This window comes from Dermacentor variabilis, chromosome 7, assembly GCF_050947875.1.
Source record: "Dermacentor variabilis isolate Ectoservices chromosome 7, ASM5094787v1, whole genome shotgun sequence".
NCBI lineage: Eukaryota > Metazoa > Arthropoda > Arachnida > Ixodida > Ixodidae > Dermacentor > Dermacentor variabilis.
In genome coordinates this window covers 117,061,968-117,087,232 of record NC_134574.1, presented here as the reverse complement: position 1 = coordinate 117,087,232, position 25,265 = coordinate 117,061,968, and the positions used below count along the sequence as shown (strand labels likewise).

At 46.3% G+C, this 25,265-nt stretch overlaps 1 protein-coding gene across 1 annotated transcript; it reads left to right on the top strand.

Moving 5' to 3' along the window:
• Positions 1-2,495: 2,495 nt before the first annotated feature.
• On the top strand, positions 2,496-13,877 carry LOC142588812 (sulfotransferase ssu-1-like). The gene is made up of 2 exons (XM_075700629.1): positions 2,496-2,684; positions 13,149-13,877. Exons 1-2 carry the CDS (start codon positions 2,532-2,534, stop codon positions 13,875-13,877), a joined length of 882 nt encoding a protein of 293 aa, XP_075556744.1. The 5' UTR covers positions 2,496-2,531.
• Positions 13,878-25,265: the final 11,388 nt, after the last annotated feature.

The window sequence follows — 25,265 nt, the reverse complement described above, 5'->3', positions numbered from 1 at the left end:
CAATTATACAGACACTCAAACCGCATTTCGACCGTCGGCGCCTGCGTGACCATGAGGTTCCGTATAAAGTCGAAGTGCGATAAAATCGTCGGAGTGCGCCGTATGCTGTGTGTGCGAATAAAAGTGTGTGAGGTTGAGCCAGTGATCGCGGCTCAACGTCGCGCATGCGACTGAGGAAAGCGGGGACGAAGCGCGCCGCCTTCCGTCGCGCGCGAGGATTTGGGGGAGGGAAGGGAGGGGGAGTCGCCTTCTACTTCGGGTGGCCCGGGCTGCCAAGCGCAGCAAGCCAGGCCGCTGTACCTTGAAAGCCGACTGCGCGAGTACAGAGTCCGCGCTGAGCTGTGCTTTCACGGAGTACGCGCCGATGCGAGCGGCCACACGAAGGTCAATTTGCTCGCTCCTGCTGCCGCGTTTCCTCGCTGCAGCGTTAACCCTTTGGCGCCAACACACTCCGCCATCTTCTCTGGCTTTTTCTCACTATCACCCCCTTTTCCTCACACCAGCCTGTAATGTCCGTCGTGAACCTCGCGCTTCTGCTCTCCACCTCCTTTCTCATTGCCCGGCGGATGCTCCCCCGCGGGGCCTCGAGCCCCTCAAGACCCGGGAGGAGTGAGAGACCCTGCTGCGCTCTGGACACCCGGTCGTGCAGACGATGGCTACTGATCGGGCTGCCAGCGTTATGGAGCGAAGCAACATAAACGCTTGAGTGCAGTGGGGTCGTGCGGGAGCCCGGGAGCCTGCGTCCGCCAAACTGTTCAGTCTTACAGTAAAGTTTTTATAATGATGATGACAGCGAGCATCTCGCAGTCATCGAGTGAAATGCGTTCATGTTTGCTCGTGCACGCATGACAGCATGCTTGTTAATTTAGTTAGTATGCCTATGTTTCAAAGTGTATACGGCCGATAAAATTACTAACCTTACTTCGTATAGCTGTGCACTAATTTGCTATCGCAAACTATGCTTCGCCTTTCAGGCGAATCTGCGACTTTTCTTTTTTTGGCTAATTTCCTGTATCCTCTCCTCACAGCAATACTCCTTCGATAGCCTGGGAGGTAAGTTAATAAATAAACTGTATCAGTGACATGCCATTAAGGAAGCTATTCGTATCAAACCTGTTGATGGGCTTTTTCTTTTGTTTTGCTTCTCATTGAAGTTGAGCGCCGTTCACGCCTCCAAAATGCACGCCCTAACGTGCACGCCTATGCCGACTCTTGACACTGACGTCTCACATGTGATGCACCTCTCATCTACTTTATATATATTCGAAGATTTCCGATGGGGGCCTCTCGACGATCTGACTGCAACAATTGAGCCATCAGCAGTGACCGTTCCTGAGGAGGGAGTAACAACGTGTCCAGAGTGACGGCACTACCTAGCCCTAGCCGATGATCATGGTTGGGGAATATAAATTAGCAACCTAAATTGTCATTTGTCGGTGCATGCGTCCTACAAACGACAGAAAGGTATATTTCTACTAGAAGATGTCATGACATCGCTTTGCGTAGTCGGAATGTAAGCTTGTAAAGCGTCAGTGCAGTACAGTCATGGCTCACGAGTGCCACCACACGCGATGTCAAGTGAGAAATCAGAGCGTACTTTCTGACGAAAGAGAGAGGGAGAAAAACAATAAATGAGGCATGGATCCTAAATAGAATGCCATCTGATCTGCTACCCTATGCAGAGCGAAAGAAACAGAGAGAAACAAGAAAAAGAGGGAGATAATTGTTGAATCATTTAGGGTGCGTGAACGGCTCCACTCACTCAAATGCGCTCTAAATAGGCAGAGTACTTTCGAAAAAAGCAGAAAAAGTGCTCTAACTGCCTTTTGGGCTCTGACGATCACTGGGGACGGGGTTGCAGTAATGTCTGTGCAAGGGCGCAAGGATGGGAGACACATGCAAGTAAAAATAAAGGCGCCAGTACTGTGCCCTCCTTCGTATTACAGTGTAGGCGAGAATCAGTGACAATTCGCCTAGCTTAGAATTGTATATAAAAAAAGAGACGACATTGAAAGGATACTTGTAGGGTAGGTATTGAAAAAAAAATTTCCAGCAGACTCTGGCTACGGCAGAAGAAAACGTGAAATACCTATTGTAAACAATATTAACGAAGACAAGGATGGTTTCCTCTGGGCCACTACCCTGTGTTCTAATATATTTAATCATTTGTGCGGACATTTTCCTTTCTCGTAACGAGTGTGAGACAGCAGACCGGCATTTTGGGCGCTTTTCAAATGAGAATGCTAAAGTTCATTGAGCCCCATATAAAATTTCACGAGCAGTTAAAATACTCAAGGCATGGCTGCGACATTTTGTAAGATAGTTAGATAAAATAGTAAACCTTACTCTTTCCTACTAAATTAACTTTGAGCTTTAATGTTCTTGCGCTTTGTAGTAAAGTAGGATGACGAGGACACTATTTCTCCAGAATTTTCTGTGCAGTTGTCGGAGCTTCAGCGCTAACTTTTCTGAACGCAGGTTTTTCTTCCATGGCTTCTGACCACGTCTACCGAGATGTTTGTGGACTGCATATGAGCTACAGATTCCAGGAACCAGTCCTGAAAGAAGCACTCACATACAAGCCCAAGCCTGATGATGTCTTTGTCGTGTCATTTCCAAAGTCCGGGAGTACATGGATGCAGTATATTGTCTATGCCATTTACCACGACGGCTCCAAACCCGAGGTTTGTGATTAACCTAGCACTAAACTTATGTGGCGAGACAATCATGCATTCTAATGCATTGTGAGCAGTGACATGGCCAGAAAGTGTTGGCACTTGTTGATTACTAGTGATTACTTGTTTTAGCAACGAAAATATCTAGTTTAAAAGCCAGATCTTTAAAATTATGGGATTTTTTCCCGGAAACTCTTAAGTCGATATTTCTGCACCTCGCTGTATTTTTCATTCTGAGGACGCTTCCACTTTTATAGCGCAGCTCTTAAGCGCTCGTTCCTGCAGAGATCGTCGGCGGCATTGGCGGTGTAATCGAGAGAACGAGCACAGCGAAAGCTGAAAGAAGGAACGAGAAGCGGGAGATAATTACGCGAGCCGCGGATGGCGGAGACCAGTGAGAATGGCCCCTTCAGTGACGTGCGCGCGAGAAACTGGTGCCATGCGGACCCACGCGACCGCTCGATGCGTACACCTATCTGGTCTCAAGTACCCGCCATCAGTGGCTATGGTGTTAGGCTGCTGAGCAAAAGGTCGCGGGATCGAATCCCGGCCACAGCGGCCGCATTTCGATGGGGGCGAAATGCGAAAACACCCGTGTACTGAGATTTAGGAGCTCGTTAAAGAACCCCAGGTGGCCGAAATTTCAGGAGTCCCCCACTACGGCGTGCCTCATAATCAGAAAGTGGTTTTGGCACGTAAAACTCTAAAATTCAATTTTTTTATCTGGTCTCAGCTGGACCGCTCGTCTCGTGCTACCATCTGCTCGTGTCAGCTCTCGCTCGGGCTATTTGGTTTGCTTCGTATGGTCTCGTTCGCACTTGTTTCGATTGTTATGGTTTGCGATTGTTTTGTAATCTCGTTGTTTGCGCGACCCGAATTGTCTAGTACTTTCTAGAAGCCACGTGGCACCAGCAATTACACTGGAGCGTTCGACGAGTCATGTATAGAAGCCGCCGCGCTTGACCCGCAGATCAGTTTTCGACGACCGCCGACTCTGCTACATGTCGCTCTTAAATTCCTTTCCTCAATATATTTCGAACTGAAAACACGTATAGAGCTGCGCTAAAATTCTGCGTTAGGGAATATCGTAATTGTCAAGGATTTTCTTGCTTTCCGGGAGTCTCTAGAAGTATTTACGATGGCCGCACCAAGAGTTCGCACATGCTATGCCATATCTGCGCTATGCCATGACTACTTGAGCAGGAACAAGCGAGGAAAAAAATGTAGCACAATTTCAATCACTGCAGTAGATTACTTGCGTAGACGACAGTCCCTAACGAGAGAATTCTCATCGTCCATGTACCGAAATAAAAAATCCAGGCCAGAAATAAGCTCAACATTATTATTATAGGGCGCATGTTGGAAATGCGAAATTGAAGCCGAACTGTTCTGCAGTCTCGTGTGTTTTGCAAAGTGCATTTAGCTAGCGTCCCATTAGCAATATTATTTTTTATATGAGCTGAAAGTATATTGGCTTTATAGTTAATGTCACGCGCACCTGCGTGATGCGCACTTTGGAGAAGTTTATAGCTGGAACGGAATGTATTTTGAGGCCACAGTTTGATACCGGATATGTCGGAAATGGTTCTCCATTTAAGTTATGTGCTGGGAAAAACAGCTTCACTATTTCTCGGCTTCAATATTAAGTTTCAGCATGTCCCAAATAAAAGTTAATACATCATTAGTAAAGATTTTTTGCTGCATGAACGTTTCAAATTGTCATGGAAGTAATTGCCGCCAATTTCACGGAAGTGCCCGTCAAGGCGGAACAATGAAGTATACAAGCTAAACAAACAAATGTAAAAAACAAGCGGTATATTGTCGAGTGTCCTTCTAGCGTCATGTTTTATTGAATCCTTGGTTATGACCTAACATTTACGAGTCGTATCATAAATATTCATCGGACACGATAAACAGAAAAACAAGAGTACGTAATCATTATGTTCACCAAGTGGTCTGGCTGATCATCCTTGGCGTAAAAGTGTGCCATCTCGCAGCGACCACCGGGGATAACAGAAAGATTTAGCCCGAACATCTTGCAGTTTATTTATTAGCTTGTTACCGGTGCTGTGAATGGCATGTCATAAATCCAGCAAAACAGGTCGTGACATGCTATGACCCTTGGTACAACTACGATGCTTTCAAACATTTTCACCCCGCGTCACTGGTCTCACTGAAGTAAAATGGTAAAATGACTCCGGGTTAACCATTGTGTCGCTACAAACGCTTTAAACCAGCAGTTGGGTTTAATATTGCAAGCTAATCCAGTGTTAACTTAATGTGCTCTTTGTTTCAACTCTGTGTCACAGGATGTCACTACCAGCATTGTGGCCGCCAGTGATGCTTTAGCAGACGGTGTTTCCCGTAATGACCACGGACGTTTGTGAAATATTTCCTGAAGCATTGGGTTTCAAAGCGGATGCAAACAGTAGCTCATTAGCAGCTGAGTCAAGCCTGAGATGATTAGTTTATTGATGAGAACACACACACACACACACACACACACACACACATATATATATATATATATGTGTGTGTGTGTGTGTGTGTGTGTGTGTGTGTGTGAGTGTGTGTGTGTATGGGTATTGTGCAGCTGCAACGATTCCATTTCTATGAGTCACATCCCTGCTTTTTCTCACCGATGCTCTAGTCGTGTCAGGCTTGCCTACCTTATATACATATTATATTATTATCACACACACACACACATAGATATATATATTGTTACAAGCACGGGGTAAAGGGGTTTATTTAGGCGTGCGAGAGCAGGAACGGCAGGCTACGAACAACAGGAATGGCCGCTGCAAAGTCTTCGTTTTTCTCTTCTCTTCTCTTCTAGATCCCCGCGTCCCTTTTACGCGCTTGGATGTAACATACCTCCCCTCGCAGACAAAGCACACTGGGCGAGTCAACTAGCTTGTCGTGGCGTGCATGATTTCAACCGTGCGACATGCGCGACTTGTGTCCTAGCAGAACGTCTACCAGTGTTCGTGAGGCGCGTGAGAGTATAGTTCACTTCGCTGACTTTGTCGATTACAATATGCGGTCCATCGTAGTTTGCCAGGAGCTTTTGGCACAAACCGCGCTTCCTTGTGGGAGTCCAAAGCCAAACGAGATCACCAGGGTGATATGTAACAGGCCGATGTCTTGCCTCGTAGCGGGCTTTGGAGTTTTCTTGTGATGTTAAAGTCCGCAGACGCGCAAATCTCCAAGCCTTTTCAGCGAGGCATAGCGTATCGGCGACCGTAGGATTGTCGTGGTGGTAAAAAGGGAGGACAGTGTCGAGCGTATACCGGGGCGGCCGAGCATATAGAAGGTAGAAGGGGCTGTAGCCGGTTGTCTCGTGCTTGGCGGTGTTATAGGCGTAAGTAATAAACGGTGGAGCTTCATCCCAATTCTTGTGATCGGACGCAGCATACATGGAAAGCATATTGGTGATTCTTCGATTACTGCGCTCAGTGAGGCCGTTCGTTTGCGGATGATACGGCGCCGGGGTGCCTGAGGTGCGATTTACACAAACGCACAAGCTCTTCGACAATATCCGCCGTGAATTTGCGTCCTCGGTCGCTTATGATAACACCAGGTGGTCCATGTCGCAGAACAATAGCGTGAAGTAAGAAGAGCGACACTTTGGTGGCGGTGGCTGATGGTATAGCCGCCGTCTCGCAATAGCGCGGGAAATAGTCGGCGCAGACAATTATCCAGCGGTTCCCCTTAGATGACTTTGGAAAGGGGCCTAACAGATCAATTACAACTTGCCGAAAGGGTGAGCTGGGAGGCGGCACAGGTCGAAGGAGACCAGATGGGGCAGTGGTTGGGCGTTTCCGACGTTGACGCTGTATGCAGCTGGCGACATACAACTCAACCGAATGTCGCATTCAGGGCCAGTAAAAGCGTTCTTGAATGCGATAAAGGGTGCGCACAGTGCCTAAGGGACCAGTGGTAGGGTCATCGTGCATAGCCTGAAGGATTGCTGGCCGGAGAGGCTCCGGCACCACTAAAAGGAAGCGCGGACCCGTGCTTGAGTAGTTCCTTTTGTACAGGAGCCAGTCCCGTAGACAGTAGCTGCTTGTTGCACTTGAATGGGCACAAGTGAAGAGTGGCTCCAATTTGGTGTCTGTCCGTTGTTCTGCTTTGAACGCATCGTATCAGGAAAAGCGGATGTCACAGAGGCGACGAGATGATCGAAATCGTCTACGTCGCAGTCCGTCGTGGTAAGCGGCATACGAGAAAGGCAGTCTGCGTCAGCATGTTTTCGGCCGCTTTTGTAGGAAACAGTGAAGTTATATTCCTGCAACCTCAAAGCCCAGCGCGCAAGACGACGACAAGGGTCGCGAAGGTTCACGAGCCAGCACAAGGAATGGTGGTCTGTGACGACTAGGAATGGGCGTCCGTACAAGTACGAGCGAAATCGCTGAACTGCAAAGATTACAGCGAGGCGTTCGTGCTCTGTCACCATGTAATTTCGTTCAGGTTTGCTTAATGAGCGTCTTGCATAAGCAATCACGTGGTGACGGTCGTCATAACGTTGGACCAAGACGGCACCCAGACCGGCGCCACTAGCATCTGTGTGGATTTCTGTCGGCGCAGTAGGATTGAAGTGGCGAAGAATAGGTCGGGAGGTCAGCAGGAACTTAAACTGACGAAATGCAGACTCGCACTCGGATGTCCACTCAAACCAAGCGTCCTTGTGTAGCAGATTTGTCAGAGGATAAGCGACGTCAGCAATACCAGGAATAAATCGGCGAAAGTAAGAGCAAAGACCCAGAAAAGTACGAAGTTGCTTCACTGACTGCGGTGCACTGAATGCCTCAACTGCTGCCGTCTTGAGGGGATCAGGCCGGATACCGCCTTTGTCAACAAGATGACCCAGCACAAGGGTTTGACGATCAGCAAAGTAACATTTCTTGGAATTTAGAACCAGGCCAGCGTTTTTGATGCAGTCGAGGACAGTATCCAGGTGCGTATTGTGCTCATTGAATGTGTGCCCAAATATAACAACGTCGTCAAGGTAACACATACAGATGTTCCATTTTAACCCGCGCAGAATGGTGTCCATGAACCTTTCAAAGGTTGCTGGAGCGTTGCACAACCGAAATGGCATCACATTGAATTCGAATAATCCATCCGGGGTCGTGAAGGCTGTTTTCTCCTTGTCTGCCGGGTGTATCGGGATTTGCCAATATCCTGAGTGCAGATCCACCGAAGAAAAATAAGAGGCCGAATGAAGGCAATCAAATGCATCATCAATCCGGGGCAGCGGGTAGACATCCTTCTTAGTCACGGCGCTTAATCTTCTATAATCGTCGCAAAATCTCCAGTTACCGTCTTTCTTTCTGACGAGTATAACCGGAGCTGCCCAAGGACTCGAGGACTCTTGTGTTATCCCATTTTTCATCATGTCACTCACTTGTTGACCGATTATCTTGCGCTCGTTAGGCGACACGCGATAAGGCTTTTGCCTGATCGGGCGCGCAGATCCCGTATCGATAGTATGGTGCGTTCGTGACTCAGGAATCGAGAACGCTTTGTCCGGCTGCGCAAAGTCAAACACTGACAGATGCTTAGACATCGTATCCGCCAAGGTATGGCGCTCCCTTGGGCTGAGCGACTTGTCTATCATAGACAGCAGCTTTTTGTCTGAGACATGGCGAAAGTCAGCAGGTTCACACGGCGGGTCTGTTAGTACGGCTACGGACGAAGACTTGTATTCTGTAAAGTAGGCGATTTTCAAGCCGGTCTGGAAGTCGGACGGGTTCTGCCGAGCAGTTGGCCGTCCACAAGCCAGCACGCCCGTTGCTGATGGATACCACACAATAAGGGACGAAAACGTTCTTCTTCACACAATTTAGATGCATTGGCTCTACCGAGGCATCAAAACTGTGTGGAACTTCACCGCGACATACAACCGGCACGCACACAGAGGTGGACGCAGTCACAACAGTATCTGCAGACACACAAAGTTCACCTTGACTACAAGTCTCCTCTAAGAGCCCGGACGAAACATGGCTATCGACGCAAACTTCCCCCGTGTGACAAGCAACGGTCGCACCACACTGCCGCAAAAAGTCGATGCCCAAAATCACTTCGTGCGTCGATCGGGGAATAACTACAAACTCCGTCGCGAAAACTCCACCAGCCAAGGATACTTCAGCAGTGCACACACTTACACGGCGCAACGACTCGCCGCTCACTCCACAAAACGTTGCAGCCTGGTCCCACGGCATTTAAAACCCAGACTCATTACGGATACAGTGACCCCGGTATCCACTAAAGCCATTGTAGGAACACCGTCACCAAGTACATGTACTTTGTTCTTAATCATAGCAACTGCAGGGGGCATTTCTGTCGAGCAACCTCACCCCCATCGGCCGCGCTAGCTAGTTTTCCGGTTGTGAAGGCGAGGTGGAGCGGCGCACTGGCGATGGAGATTGACGTCAACGCGATGCACGAGAAGTTTGCGGTGGCGTCAAACTCCTGTCAGATGCCGGCGAGCGGCTCCGAAAGCTTCTCTGCCAGTAATCGTTGCCGGGACGGACGCCAGCTGACCAAGAGGTGGTTGTTGGGCGACGATTGCAAAACCTCGCTATGTGACCTGCGACACCGCATTGGAAACACACCGGCAAATGCTGCAAATTTCGATGTTCTTCCACGTAGTCACGTATGTTGCTGTCGACTGCATAGCCAGCAGGTGGGTCACATTCATCATGGCTATGCACCGACCGCCGGGAGGCGTGCCTGCGGCGAGGGCGTTGGTCGTAGTCATGATCTCGATAGCTTGTAGTCCCTCTCGTTTGTGGGGCAGACCTGTACTCGACGGTCGCTGAGTGAACCGTGGGTTGCCATGCGGTCGAAACGGCCGTGTTTCTCATCTCGTGTGGTAACTAATTACCAGTTATGCCGGGTGTGCAATGGTGCATCTCTTCCCGATGGAGCAACTCTTCACGAACAATCTGCCGTATTGTTGATGGAAGGTCAACATACGAGCTGGGGTCTACACTTCCCACCGTTGTGACATTAGCCAGGCGACCAAACTTCGGTATTATCCGTCGAATCTTCAGCGTCTCAAAGGTCCTACAGTGGTGAATGACGTTAGACATGGATTCCAAGCTTTCCTTGCCGATCAAAAAATGGTAGACGCCTTTGGCTATTCCTTTCAACAAATGTCGAACCTTGTCATCTTCAGACATTTGAGAGTTGACTATCTTTGGTAGACGTCTTTGGCTATTCCTTTAAACAAATGTCCAACCTTGTCATCTTCAGACATCTGAGAGTTGACTATCTTACATAGTTTCAGCACTTCTTCAATATAACTCGTACAGGTATCGCCGGGAATCTGAGCTCTTTGCGAAAGCGTCTGTTCAGCGCGTTTCTTTTTTGCGCTAGAGTCTCCAAAACACGCTCCGAGCTCCTCGACGAAAAGCTCCCATGAAGTGAGCGTGTCTTCGTGATTTTCATACCAGGCGAGCGCTGTGTCGGTGAGGGAAAACACAGCATTGGACAACTGTGCGGTCGAGTTCCAACCGTAAGAACGGCTCATCCTTCGGTAGTTCGTGAGCCACTCGTCGACATCTTCTCCGGCTTGTCCTCAGAAAGTGAATGGCACCCGGTGGTATTGCCACGGAGCACCAGGTGCTGGCCTTGAAGCCGCGTCAGATCATTCGGGAATCTGGCAGGCGTATTCAGGCATGTCAGGTGAGGGTGGCGGAAGTCATATATATATATATATTGCTAATGCTGCACAATAAGAAGCAAGAGGTAACAATGAAGAGAGAAAAGTTCCCAGAGGCAAAGTGCAAATGGTACGGACCTGAATGTTAGACTATAATCATAGTAAAGTAGTAGAACCAAAGTCATGAGTTACTCGGCCGCCTTTCAAAAGGTCCACCAATACATTATCATAAGTATCGTCTCTGCATCTAGGATTACTTGGCTTTCGGAGAAACCTCGCACGTTAACGGACATCCCAAAGGCCTCTGGTATCCCAATAGTACACATAGGTTAAAACTGTGCATCAGATTTGGTGGACGAAAACCTGGAGCGGCATTCACAATATATTGTGGATACCACTACGGCTTTATTAGGCTTAAAACGTTCGCCAGAGCAAGCACCAGCCACTCAGGGAAACGTACATAATAATATGTGAAGTGGCTGGCCAATAAGGAAATCCAATTATGAACAAGAAGCCTCGCCAATTTCGGCTCCTGGCGACGATTCAAATGATCAATAGCCAAACCCTACTGCTCCCACCCGCACAGGTGAATTACCTGTCACAAACGTCGTAACTGATACATGAGTTGTGTGCCTGCAATTCATCAATTTGTTTGTCACATTAATGAACAGTGTATGAAAATTAGCGTTGTTGTCTGCGTTACTGTTATTAAAACGGCTACTATTCCAAATGATGCAGGAAATTGGTGCTACGATGCATATCTGAGGTGCAGACCTTAAAGGTTGATATTATAACAGTTTGGGTTAATTGCACGTGATAAACATCGAAGTAAACGCAGTCATCCTATGGCGCAGATAACCGAGATCTTTGAAGACTGAGGCTCACTGTGCTGAAAGGTCGCCTAAAAACACTCATTTTATTATATAAGAGGAAGCAACGGTCAAGAAACCGCAAACACTCCTGGGGATAATGCAGGCTTGGAAGTATTACATACTGCAAGCATGACTTGTACTGTTTCTCGGGCTTGTTTGAGGACAGTTTTTCTTTAATGTACAAGTTTACACTCTGTTCGCAAAGTGCATATGCATTCCCTTTTGGTTGACGAGACCTCTGAAGCGCGTAAACTGCTGATTCACCTCATGAAATATGCCACGTAAAGTTCAAGAGCGACAGCCACACGACGCCAACAGAAATTCAGGCTCAGAAATGCATAGGTAAAATCAACTGTTAGAATATTTGAGTACAGAAATAATAGCCGAAAGGTAAACAGATGTGAACGCGAAGACGACTTGCCGTCGGTCCGAACGGAAGGCACATAGTTTGCTTGATGCGCGTTATTTACTACACACGCATGCGCTACAGCGACACATTTCTCCACGTCGATTTTCTTCGCTGTCTTGCACGCAGCACATAGCACTAGGTTTGTTAGCCAGCGGCCCTTGGGGAAATGTCGGCGGTTGTGGCGGCTTCCGGCCACGGGAATCACGTACAACGTGAGTTTGCAGAGGCGTGCAATTGGCCAATCACGCCTCGTGCGCTGCCTCACGGAGTCAAGAAACGACGCCTCCTGTGATTGCAACTAACAAACATTGAGGGCCTGTGTTTCTCTTACTCCGCTTGCTAAATATATAGAAATGTATCAGGCCAATTGCTCTGTTTCAGCGCTACGCAAAGCAAGAAACAGGATTCGTGGTTCCAAGTAATAGGTGTGGAATATACAAAAACAAAAAGAACAGAACGGTATAGACAGCAAAAATGGTCTGACAGCAAAAATCCTATTCGTTCCTCTTGTATTTGTGTCTTCTATGCTTAACCTCTCAACACTATAGTATATTACCGAACAGCCCAGCTTCCTCTCTTCTATGAAATACTATTTACATTCAAAACAGACTAAATTAGACGAAGCTTGTTGTAGTTAGCAGATAGATGCAGTTTAACTAAAAACAGTAACAGCCTCATCGCCACAAGCTTTTAGCTGTCTGCATCACTAGGATCAAGGTGGTGCATGATGCTTGTAGTAGGAAGATCGTTGCTGCGAGGTTTAGGCATATAGAATATAGAAGAAAGGATACGCTGGCGGATCTGACGGTGCCACATTCCTGCTTTTCGGTGTTTATAAATATATACACACTTCGTGAATTTTCTCTTGAATAAAGCGAATCCTTTTTTTTTATCTTCGCCGGGTTTATTTGTCTGTCATTTTTTCATCACAGGATGTATTTTTGTTTCTATGTAGACAACTTTGTAGCAGTGGATCACATTGGGGAGCAAAGCCTCATTGCCATAAGCGATGAGGCTTTGGTCGTACAATCTGCTTCTGCTGCTACCCGGCTAAACCAAACAAAGTGTGCGTGATTTAGACTACAAAATTGCGTTAGTTTGGCATGTCCTTCCTTGTTTTTTTATTTTTGCATGCACCGTCAGAGGTGCCAGGAACCTTGTTGGAAAGACGCTCGTTAAGTTATTCACAAAATAACGCTGATTTAGTGAAAATGTGCCTGAAGGAATACTTCATATTTTCTCAGCTTAGCGAAATGCAAACTTCATATGTACAGACATAATTGCCCAGGCTTTAAAATTTGCACTTTCACTTTTTTTAACCGACTTAAGGCTCATTTCGCTGGATTGGCCAGTGCTGCGTGAGCACGGATACTAAATTTATACAATACTCAACATTTCCGACAACTTGTGCTAATACAGTCAGCTGGCTGTATTTCTGTGGTGGTAGCTTTGCATAGCAAAAAGAATACGTTTTTTTTTCCTTTTTCAAACGTATAACATTCAACTGTCAAAAATTGCAGAATCTTCGAGAATTCCTGCAGAAGTCGCCCTTACTAGAGCATCAAGGTCTCGAAGCCGTCGAGAACATGCCACGACCTGGTGCAATCAAGACTCATCTGCCTTTCAATCGCATACCTTACTCTCCGCAAGCGAAGTACATATTCGTGGCCCGAAACCCATACGACTGCTGCGTTTCCTTCTACCACCACACGAGAGCGCTTCCGGCGTACCGCTTCGCCGATGGATCATTTGAGAAGTTTTTAAGTCTATTTCTAGAAGGAAAAGTAGATTACGGTGACTACTTTGACCACCTACTGTCGTGGTACAATCACGCACGCGACGAGAACGTCCTCCTTGTAACTTACGAGAAACTTAAAGCGGACCCTAGCACTGGAGTTATCAAGATCGCCGACTTCCTGGGATACAAGTACGGCAACAAACTCCGCAAGCAGCCGGGGGTATTGGGAAGGATCTTGGACACGATAAGCGTGAAAACCATGATGGAATTGAACGGTCAGCTTAGAAGGTACTCCGAAGAGGTGGCCCTTGCGGGCAAGTACAAGCTGCTCAACGATGAAGCGGCTGATTTAATGAAACCGAGGACCGGAGACTTCGTGCGGAAGGGCATCGTTGGCGACTGGAAAAATCACTTCAATGCAGATCAGATAGTGCAAATGAAAGAAAGAATAGCTTTGAAAATCCAGGAAAGCACCGTTATGAGCCTCTGGGAGGACGTCGACCTTCCGTGAATCTGGAAATGTGTGAAATTTCAAAGCCAGTATGATTACTTTCTTTTGCTGGCTCCATGGTATCCTAGGTCAGGCTGTCATTTCGGAGAGCCAGTTAACTTGTTAACCATATTCATGTAGTGACTCTGACATCACTGCTGCATATTTTCAATAAAAAACACAAAAACGTAAGTATAGCTGCGGAGCAATGCTGTAGGGTACCAAACTTGACTGAATGGTTCGACGCTTTCTTGTGCACGTACATACACACCTGGTAGATATGTGCTATCGGCCAAAGAAGTAGACGGACCATTGCTTAGGTGGCCGGGGCAGCTGCGGGGCCACACCGGGGCGCTGCTATCTCGCTCCGCGCGCTGACGACGAGAGTGCCCCGAGTGACGCCAGACTTCGCCCTCACCTTCGCGCGGAGCCTTGTCCCGCTTGATAAATTTCGGGTGCACCGTTCAATTGCTCTGCTGCTGACAGTCACGACGAAGGGGACCGTACATGGCCGGTAGTCTAGCACACGGCGCTGTCGCGATGGAGCGGGCGGGCGCAGCATAGAGTAACATAGTAAACGTAATGAGTGGACACTCCCATAGGCGCCTGCGGCTGACCTTAGAGTCACTGGAAAACATTTCAGAGTAGCGCATTCGTTTTCCCTGCGCCACCGACGCGTTCATTGGCGCAACCGTACCACGTGACGTTGGGGTGCCATATACCTTCCAAGGGCCGAGCGGGCCCGCTGAGTTAGAGCGAAGGTTACCTACGTTTTTTTGTGTTCCGATTGTCGCGCTTGCGTTTGACTGCAAGGAAATCATGCATGGCAGCTGCGCCTTCGGATGCAGCAACCGAACCGAGTCTGGAAAGAGTTTTTTCTCGATTCCGACCGGGGAAAATGACGAGCGTCGTTCTGCGTGGTTACACAGAATCGGCCGGGAGAACTTCAAGCCTACAAAAAACACCCGCGTCTGCGAGGTATAAGTACTCCTTGCTTGTGCTTTTCGGCACTGTTTTAGAAGATATTTAAGCCAAGTGCACGCGGTGTTAGCGATCCTACGAAAATAGGAGTTCTTGCAGTGATCATTCGCTCTCGAGCGCTTGACGCGGGTACACGTATATGCGTTTGTTGCTCAACACACGCGGTTATTCCGTGGTCGTGGCATGCGAAGGCACACTTGTCGCGCGAGAATTCCGCGTCCTCACGTGCACCAGGTACTCGCTATGTTTCTCCGCGCACGTGAGCGCGCTCTCGCCTCGAGTCACTGAACCCATATGGCACTTGTTTTTCGCAGACCGTGACGATCGCAGTCAATAAAAACATGGTCAGTGCATGTCGTGCGTCCACATAACGGCCGCTTTATGTGCAGTTGTGTTGGCACTAGTAGAAAAATAGAAATGGGTTAAATGTTAGCAATCCTTGAAGCTGCGTGTTTGCGGCCACATGCGCGTTTACATCCCAATTGAGCTATTTTAATTTTCTCACTGCGTAAACTTCTAAACATTTATACCGTATTTTTCGTTTCTTTAGATGGATCTTTCAACTTAATATTACAGCTATCTTCGATGTTTCTTTTTTGTTTCACATGTCTGAAACAAGGCTTCATTTAAAAAAGCCCTGGGAGCCTCCTTGGGCAGCCCAGCGTTAGGGTGAGCAGCATCACACTTCTAACCATACAACAAACATTTGCAGGACCACGTTTGTGCTGAAGACTTTCAGAAGCCTAGAGTGGGTGGGCATTCCGCTTATCCTTTGCTCATCTATACATATGCATCTTGAGGTGAAACCAACGGCCAGGTGATATTCACAACACATGCTTTAAATTTTGAGCTTTTAAGGCGAGCACATGCAATGAACTGAAGTCAGCATACATATTGTGTTTTATGTTGAACTGCTACGTGCATACCCAAATACTGTTGTCCTTGACGCATAACAAGAAATACAAAACAACAGAACACCCATTAGCTTCAGTTTCACTCTGTCACTATGCATGTTACATAAACCGCTCTAAAAGCACAAGAATTTTATACATCGCCCATGTAACTTAGAAAAAAAAAGTGCTGCGTCACCAGCGGACGTTCCTGCCTTTTTTACACAGGCACAAAATCTTGGAAGTCTACGAAAACAGCCGTAAATAAATTGAGAAGAGTAGCCGCTCATGAACGCTCTAGACAGCCAGGTTCATAAATCACAATGTAGCAAGCTCTCGCTCATTATCAGTGTACAGAAGTACATATACGTTGCTGTAATCACTCAAATGGCTAATATTGGCCTTCCACAAGATTTAGTGTGCAAAATGGTGATCGAAGTTGGTTTTTACACCTGCTGTGCACAGATCGTCTTACGATCACGGCCAAACACCGGTGCGCACAGGGCAGTCGCAGTGTACGGTGGACGAAGTCGCCCGGCAGAGTCGAGAATGCGCGGTATCCGATTAAGAACTAAATTAAATGTATCCAATTTAGCTTGTGAAATTATACAATGAACGTACGTACCTATGACGCTTTCAGGTGTTAGTTTCGTCCTGCGTGGAAACATTCAATAGAAGCCAGCGGTGGTCCACGATGTTCATGCCCAAAAGCACAAGCTTGCCTCATTGCGGCTCTAAGTGACGAAATGTTTCCTTCGTAGCTCGCTCCGCGGAAAGAAAGAAAAAACGCGTGCATAAGCTCCCGATAGCAGCGCTAAGCTGCTGCCCACAATCGTAGCACAGTTCCACCAGTAAACACGATCGGTGTGCAAAACAACCACCGGCTGCATTACTTCGCACAAAATAACCTTTTCTTTTCGTTCTTAGCAACCATTATCTCCGGGAACAAAGCATTTGTACTTCAGTAAACACTCAACCCGATGCGTCACCGAATATCAAGCTCTTCCAACACGGCGGCCTTCCCGCGACGCAATCGACTAGGAAGGTATATGGCGGTGACCGCTCAGTGTTGCCAGTCAAATCCGGACCTTTGCGGTACTCTGAAATTGTTTCCAGTGACTCTAGCCGGCTTTGGCTCTCAGCGCACCTAGCAGAATCGGCGAAACGCACCAGCCTCCAAAATGGTCGCGCACGCTGCCGAATCTCGGAGGTCCAAATTTCAGTTTTGTTTCTTTTCTTTTTTTTTTTTTGGTGTGACCCATAACGTTGCTTATATCGAGTGATTTCATGCAGGCGCTTGTTCCGCCGTTTATATGTTGTGATGATGCAACAACGAGCGTGCAAAGGTGTTTCACTTCATGTTAGTTCCATTTAAATTCATATTTGTTGTTTCAAGCTGTAACTTAGCTCAACAGTCGTGCCAACTGGTGAGGAAGTAGAACTTTATCGCTTATCATATTGCACGTCTAGTAACTCACGCCAAAAGGTCTATCGCAAATAAATGTGCCATGGTCCGTCAATATAAATCAACTTGCTGCACAGTCAAGAACACGAAAATAGCAGACAACAATTTATTGCAGCAAGATTTTAAGAGGCCGATACATGAAAACGGGAAGAAAACTGCGAAATGCAAGTAATACGGGTGTCACACGGCGCACTTTTAAACGCGATCAATCCCAATACAATTTGAATTCCTCGGTCACTAACACTTTAAAGCTAACATGCCGAGGATGACGAGGCCGCCTTTGACGAAGATAGGTCCTCCTATCGAAACGTTGGCCAGCCTTTCTGAGGCACCTTATCCCTGCTTACAAACTTTATACCCCGGCCGCGATTGGTTCTTTCGAGCAAGCTGCGCGATGGAGCCAATAGAAGTCGAGAATTTCGATCCGGACCGGACTTGATCGCGATCGAAAGTGGTCGTGCAAAACCGGTATAATGGATAATAGTTGGGAATTAACGGCGGGATGGCAATTACATTGCACAAGCAAAACACATAGAAGACGTGTTGCAACTATCCAGATAATTAAAAAAAACTGCACCTACACGTCATCAATTCATTTGCTCAAAAGGTGACTGCTTTAGCAAGTAAAAAAATACGACGTTTTTTCTTGTACTTCTGCGAAGGAGGGAGAATTAGGATAGCAAAATTATGTGAATGGTTGCGTGCCAAAATAAAATGGCTGCAAAAATAATTGAGCACGCACCAACATCTTCCTCTCGAATGTGTAAGCCGCAAGTCCATCATTAAACAGCTCCAATTAAGCACTTTGTTTTGGTGGTCTTCACCTGCTGTCTTCAAAGCCTTGCAATCCTCTACTGATACTTGGAATATTGCCCTTGTGTATGCATGAAGTCATTTGGCTGTACAGTGTATATTGAGCAAATGGTGGAGGTTCCTGCAATACGTAAAATGAGAGACAGAAGGTAACTATACTGGAGGTAATTCTACTGCTATACTGGAGGCTTCAAAGCTATTGAATGTATTCGTGCGCTAGTTTCCTTGTTATAAGCAATACTGGAGCCTGCAAAGCTTTCTAATGGAGACACTGCATTTCTTCATGTTGTGCGTACTTTTTTGTTAAGGAATTACCGTTCCAAGTACTAAGAAACAAGGAACTTTCTACGGTAACGATTCCATACACAATTAAAACATGAATACACGCATCTTCACTCCAATGCAGAACAGCTAACAAGGCTCAAGCGCACATAACCTGCTACAGAGGTTGAGAAAGAGTGCATTTTGCTATACTGCAAATATTGCACATGCACCGCTTTAGAAATAGCTACATTTCTTTGGCAAAAGTAGAGCACCATACTTTTTCAGCAGTCGCTGCGCGTAACATAGGGCTCTCTGCCCTGAACGGTATGTGTTCATAGGCCGCATTTCTTAACGAACCATTTTATTCTATTCTTTAACTTCGTCCCTGTATGGAACGTGCCTCACCGTTCGGACGCTGCCGCGTCGCTGTTATCGCTAGCACGACCGCTCATTGCTGCGCATAAGAAAAATTATACGAAATGAAAGTCAGCGTAGCAAATGGGCAGGAGCTGTTCATGGCTACAAGGCCGCCGTCACTCGTTCATGCGACTAACCATCACATAACGAAATGCGAAGAGAATAAGTCATTAACAACGCGCAAGAGAACTTGGTGTGGCCTTACCATAGAGTTTCTCACTATAGCACCTAGAGGGTAATCTGGCGCCACCGTCTATGGGAGTTTCTTAAGGGGGCACCGTGCTGTCATGGGAATGACGGTATATGTGTCTGCGAGGCTCGTATTGGCTGGTGTTGTAAGAGGCTTCGTCTAAAACTTGGATATGGCTACGCAAATAACGCGTTCTCAAAGTAAAATCTTCATGAAATGTTTCCATTCACGCATATTACATCTTTACTCACCCAAGATGCATGACCATGCGAAGAAAAGCAAGAACAGACGACCAACTGTTTCAAAGCGAGCGCGAACCCTGTTGTCTGTGCTCCAACTTTAGCGGTCCGCTGATACTTTTTACGTAACATGTATTCGTACACACAATATCAAGTTCCCACAGTTAAACAAAACATATTTTCGCGTAATAATAAAGCTGAAACAGCTTTTCACGTGCTGTTCTAGTAGAAAATGAATCATTGTGAAAGACGGAATGGTACTTGCCAAGCGCGTCTTCAAGGTGTCCTGTCTCTACGAGAACGATGCCAATCCGAATACACAATATACCCGCATTCCCATGCGTACCACAGTGCAGCAGCGCCAGATTTCCCTCTAGGCAATGTAGTGAGAAACTCTATGGGACTTACCATGAAACGGCGACGAAGCAAACGCTAGCAGAAGAACCCAACAAGGATCCTCAGGTGCATTTTACAGAAACCGCCCGGCGGCGCAGCCTGACTAGGCTTCGCAGTGGTCGTGCCGCCTGTCAAGCTGCTAGCCGCAGCTGCAGCCACAGCCACACTTTTCTTGATGTGCTCTGCCACCTAGCGCAATCGGCGAAGCTCGATAGCTCGGCCGCGAAAGGGCTTGAGTGTCCACTCTTGTCGTTTACTATGTTACTCTATGGCCGCAGGGCATCAAACCGCGGCACTGAAAAGGAACGAAGACCTGTTCTTAATGTTTTGCTCATATTCACCTTATCTTTCATATTAGTGCATGTCGCCGGCATGTCACCGCTGCTCCGTTATAGGCCGTCACCGTAGCCGCAACAGCGGTTACGGTGACGCGCGCTCTTTCACGTCGGCGCGATAAGTTAGAGAGAGGGGGATCGCTGCGCGGGCGTCCGAAGCTTAGTGCCGGCATTATCGATGCCGATGCGAGTAAGTAAAGTCATCGCGGTCGACAGTAACTTTCCATCGCAGCGAGGACCCCTTCAAGCCATTGAATGCTTCCTTGAATAAAATTTCATGACTGACTATAGTTATTCCGATTTGTCTTCCCAATTATCACTTCCCGGCCGTACTTCTGGAAAGTTTCATTACCGCCGACGCACTGTAGTAGCTAATTCGATCAGTTCTTAGTGGCGCCACTGATATAAATATTAAACCCACTGCTGGAGACAATGCCGGAAAAGTAATTTCGACAGGAAAGCCGTATCCTCAGTAAAGATTTGCGCCTTAAAACTTATCGCGCCGGCGTGAAAGAGCACGCGTCACCGTAGCGGCCGTTGCGGCTATTTGCGTTATGTTGCCTAAAATTGAGCAGCCGTGGACGCCTGCGACATGCACTAATATGAAATATATGGTGGAAGACAAGGGTTTCTCTAAACGTTTCTCCTGGGCGCAAACCATAGAATTCTCGCGCACTGATATGGTCAGTATTACAAATTTGATCAAGCTACAAATCATCTAAAGTTACACAATAATAAACATCAAATGTTCTAGCTTGACCAACCACGCACTTATTTCCAAGTTACAAGGCGTGACGGGACAAATGCGCTCTCCCCGTGGTACTCGGCGAATAATACTTACGCATTAATATACCGGGTAGTGCATAAGGTACTCCGAGCCCTTCTCTGGTTAATCGATTTGGAGGTGCTTGAATGGGCGAGTGTCGTACTTCCGGTATGCGCTAATGCAGGGGCACCTCCAGCGGCTATGACGCAATCCCTCAGTTGGCACGTGAGATATAAAGATGTGTATGAAAACAATAGGAAGAAGGAACGCAATACTTGGTATCCATCCACTTGGCGGAAAGCAGAGACGTCCAGTGCTTTCTGAGTACACCGCCCAGGCGCTGACGGGTTTGCTTTAAACTTGACACCGTTTAAACAGAGCGTGAAGTCGACCGCTACAGGCAAGTGTTCTTTTGTGCTTCTTTTTCTTTTTGGACGTGTATTTCTTCCTGGTTACATTTTTAAGAATTCCTTTACCACATTGCTATTAACACTTGTAGTCACAGAAATGAACTCTTCTACGTGTCGTCAGCACTTGGTCGTTGCGGAGTCGATTGTTAGAGAAGTGGGATTTGGGGGCGAGAAATTCAAAAGGACAATGAATCGTTGACCAATGGAACAGACCTGATTTTAGTAAAAACATATACATTTGTGCGGTTTCGCTAAGCTATTCGTCTATTTATTAACGGGCGTCCCATTCAGCAAAGACTATACCTAAAGTATTTTCTGCTTAAAAGAAAACAAAATAATATTTAGATAATTTTTTTAAAAGGGAGCGTCAGTTTTGCAGGGATGAAAAAAGAAAGAGGTTTCAGTCATTGAAATTCAAGCTTTTACATGAATCAGACGAAGTCATAGCATAACTTGCGCAATTATCGGCATTCGCTCTGCGCCTATTTTTAAAAGAAACACGTTAATCCTACTGTTTGTCTGAGACGCAAATAACTTTGTGGAAATGAGCAAGAATGAGAACATGTCTAGTGCAGAACATAACTTTAATGTCTGAATGAATTTTCTACAGAAAAGTAACACACTGACAAGGCGTTTTTCAACACGTACAAGAGCCTGCCTTAAGAAAAGGCTTAGTTCAGCACACTGCCTTTGCTGTGTTCAAGAATATATGTGAGCAGAGAAGTGCATTCATTGCTGCATTACTGAAATAATATTAATCAATTTTATGCAGTGGCGAACAATGACACTTTCGATTACATTTACATAATAGCGTAATAGAGGTAAACGTGTATTTCAATATAAGAGATAGAATTCAGCAAAATTAACAGATTGAAATAGATGGCCACAACTCCACACCATATTAAGTGACTCCGACTGCGACTCCGCGGCGTATAAAATGTAAAACCGAAAGAGTGAGCAATGTGAGTACAGTGCTTTAGTATTTGTTGCCTCCCCTGAGCAATGAAATGAAAAAAAAATTGAAGGTATGATAACACATAGGTAACTCAAGGCCTTCTTGCCGCTACGTAAAACGTTTTTGCTCTAACCCCTCATCCAGTCGTACTTAAATTTGTGGGCTTGCGAAAATTGCTGAGCTGTAGTTGCAGTAACTTTCTCCCTCTTTTCAATGATCAGTGTTCGAAAAAGGTTAATTACCTGTATGAAAATTCTGCACGACTGGCCACTCGAGTCACTCTGCGTGTATTCACGGGCTTCGTTCTCGCTAGGAGAAACCCTTTTATGTAGCACGTATTAAGCACTAGAATGCTATATCCGTAGTTTTTCATGTCTCTCTAAAATTTGCTCACTGACACACTTCGTCTACTGATATTTTTGACAAGTTCAATAATTAATTAAGATTAAAGCGGAATGAAAACAATAATCTCAGTATATCCAAGCGACGGCAAACAACGTTATCTTGGTTTTGTCCAGCTACGTAGTATATTTTGAAACTCCGGCTCTAGTTTGCCGGGACACCCTGTATAACCCATGGCGATTATCGAGCAGTCATCTTTTTTGCAGGGCTTACGGATTAAGTCAGGCTTACGGATAAGTCGGCACGACATTTTTTTCGAGCGCTTGCACCTCTGTTTTGGAACAGTTCACAGAGATCCTACAATCGGGAAATTTCCAGGGAAAATTAGCAGCGGAAGCTATCGCTATAGTGTCTCTGCGACTTTCAATCATGATCGTACGACAGGCATGGGAATGAAGGTATAATTTCCTGCGATAATTACCAAAGTAATCACTGGTATTTCGATCATTCACGTACCACGGGAATTATTCCTAATACATGCGTTTGTCTGACGTTTCTGCTTGTGGCTTCGAATGCGGTTGTAAGTTCACTTCCGGCGCTCTTTGTGCCGGCACCTGGCGAAATTTCTAATCAAACCTATTTTTTTCTAAACGCACGAGGCCACTGGACTCCGGACACACGCATATAAGAAGTAATCTATATCATTACTAAGGCATTGTGTTCGTGTAAATGAATAGTTTTCTAAGTCACACACCCGTTTGAAGCCAAAAAGAGGATGTTTAGGAAAAGGAAATGTATTAAGTGTCAATCCCATGGTGGCTAAACCGCCATGTATGAAGCTGCTTCTGACAATAGCTTGAGAGATTTTTTTTTAGTATTTTTGTGGAAATCGCTTTGGTATTACCAGCTAGTACATCGATTTGTCTCAGCATCGTCCTTTTCGGTTTGACCGGCTGTGTGGCTTTGCAAGTCTTCCAGTTCAATAAAATTTGGCGCAACAAGCGCACCAAAGTACAATAACATTGCGTGGGTGTACTGTTAGACCAGTGTACTGTAAGTTAGACCAGTACATGCCGATAAAACGAGCTAAATAAAACCGCAAGGAGCTTCGAAGCTATATGCACGAAAATCACGCAAATCCGTGCACTATGCATGACTCCTATGATAGATGAACCGTCGCAGAGGCGTAGTTAATTCCCTCTTGTAAATTTTGCAGAAACTTGTGACTATACAGCCACGCTAGACAGGTCAGATAATGATTGAAGCTCGTTCTTTTATTCTGTGTGGGTCTACGACGGCAGCCGCTATGGCTGCGAGAAAAAAGTACATAAAATTAAACGACCATCTAAACCGCAAGAGATGCTTGGGTCAGAGCTAAACGCTGAAATTTTACCGGTTGGGTCTAGTTGGTATGTCATAGTTAGCGGGAGCTAATGCGCTGATGCTCGTGCAAAGCCTAAGCTAGGTAATGACCGCGACGCCGCGTTATAACTCGACCCTTGCCTCACGGTACGTACTCCGAAGCGTCATCGAAAACCTCGATCACTTCCCTCCAATTGTGCTTTTTCCGCACGTACGCTAGGCGGATGTATTCTGGCGCTACTGTCACCCGTGGAGAACGTCAGCTTGGGGCGGCGCTCTCGTTGAAACGGCGGAGAAAGCAGATAACATTGTGTTTGGGCAAGAAGCTGTACTAAACACTTTGAAAGCCGAGATATTGTCTCACGGCGGCCGCATTTCGATGGGGGTGAAATGCGAGAACACGCGAGTACTTAGATTTGGGTGCACCTTAAAAACCCCAGGTGGTCCAAATTTCCGGAGTCCTCCAATACGGCATGCCGCGTAATCACGAAGTGGTTTTGGCGCGTAAAACCCCATAATATATATATATATATATATATATATATATATATATATATATATATATATATATATATATATATATATATATATATATATATTGAGAGTAGCAGGAAGCTACGTAGAGCCCCTGCGGGTTTCTGAGGACGAGACCTTCATATTTAAAAAAGGAATGTCCGAGTCTAGCGGATGGAACACGTTACCAGCTCCTTTCTGGGTCAGTCGCCCTACTATCTGAACTAATCGGGAAGCTCACGGATCCCAATGTGAAGCCGGAATCGCTAACAATTAAAAGCTCAGGGACATTGAATGTGGCAAATCATGGTGCTTCCTTTAGATTGTTTTTATTCTGCTCGCCGAAGTTTAGCCTTAATTATCGTTTCCTTTCGTCCCGCGCACTCTCAATCGCCAAATAATTGTCATTAAACCCGCAAAATCTAGCATCGCAAGGTTTTTATTGTTATTACATCACGCCGTCGGCATAACTAGCTTTCACCATGATCATTAGACATATGTTTGTCTTTCAGTGCTCCAGCAGTTCTACAAATCAGAAATGCTAGACGTAGGCTTTTCAGCACTAGTAGGTTGCCGTACGCGAGATGGAGGACCTCCCTCTCACTGCCTCGTTCAGCAGTGGGTAAACTAGCAAACAGCGATGATTCATTAAGAAAGAGCTGGCGGCTACCACAGGCAGCACCTGCTCGGGCGCGCCTGCTTTATTTCCTCTTCGAGGGCGACGGACATTATCACGTGTGGGTGAATCGAGTTTTGTAGAGAAGCACATTTGCAGGATTTCACATATCGGCTGTTGCAGATGACCCAATTCTAGTCCTTCACTGTCTTAATACCTGAAGTGGCGGACATTACTTGTTAGAAAATCTAAATCCGTGTTTAAGTATTCTACAAAAATTTCTCAAATAATTGTTTTTTTTTATTTACTACTTTATCTGAGCCGGTGAGTTCGCAAGGCGCATCCATTTCGAATAAATTCTCAGGATGACACCAATCTCGAGAGACTGATGCTTTCTGAAGATGTTCTACAAATCTGCGTTTCATACTTGGGGCCCTCAGCCAATCATTAAAAAA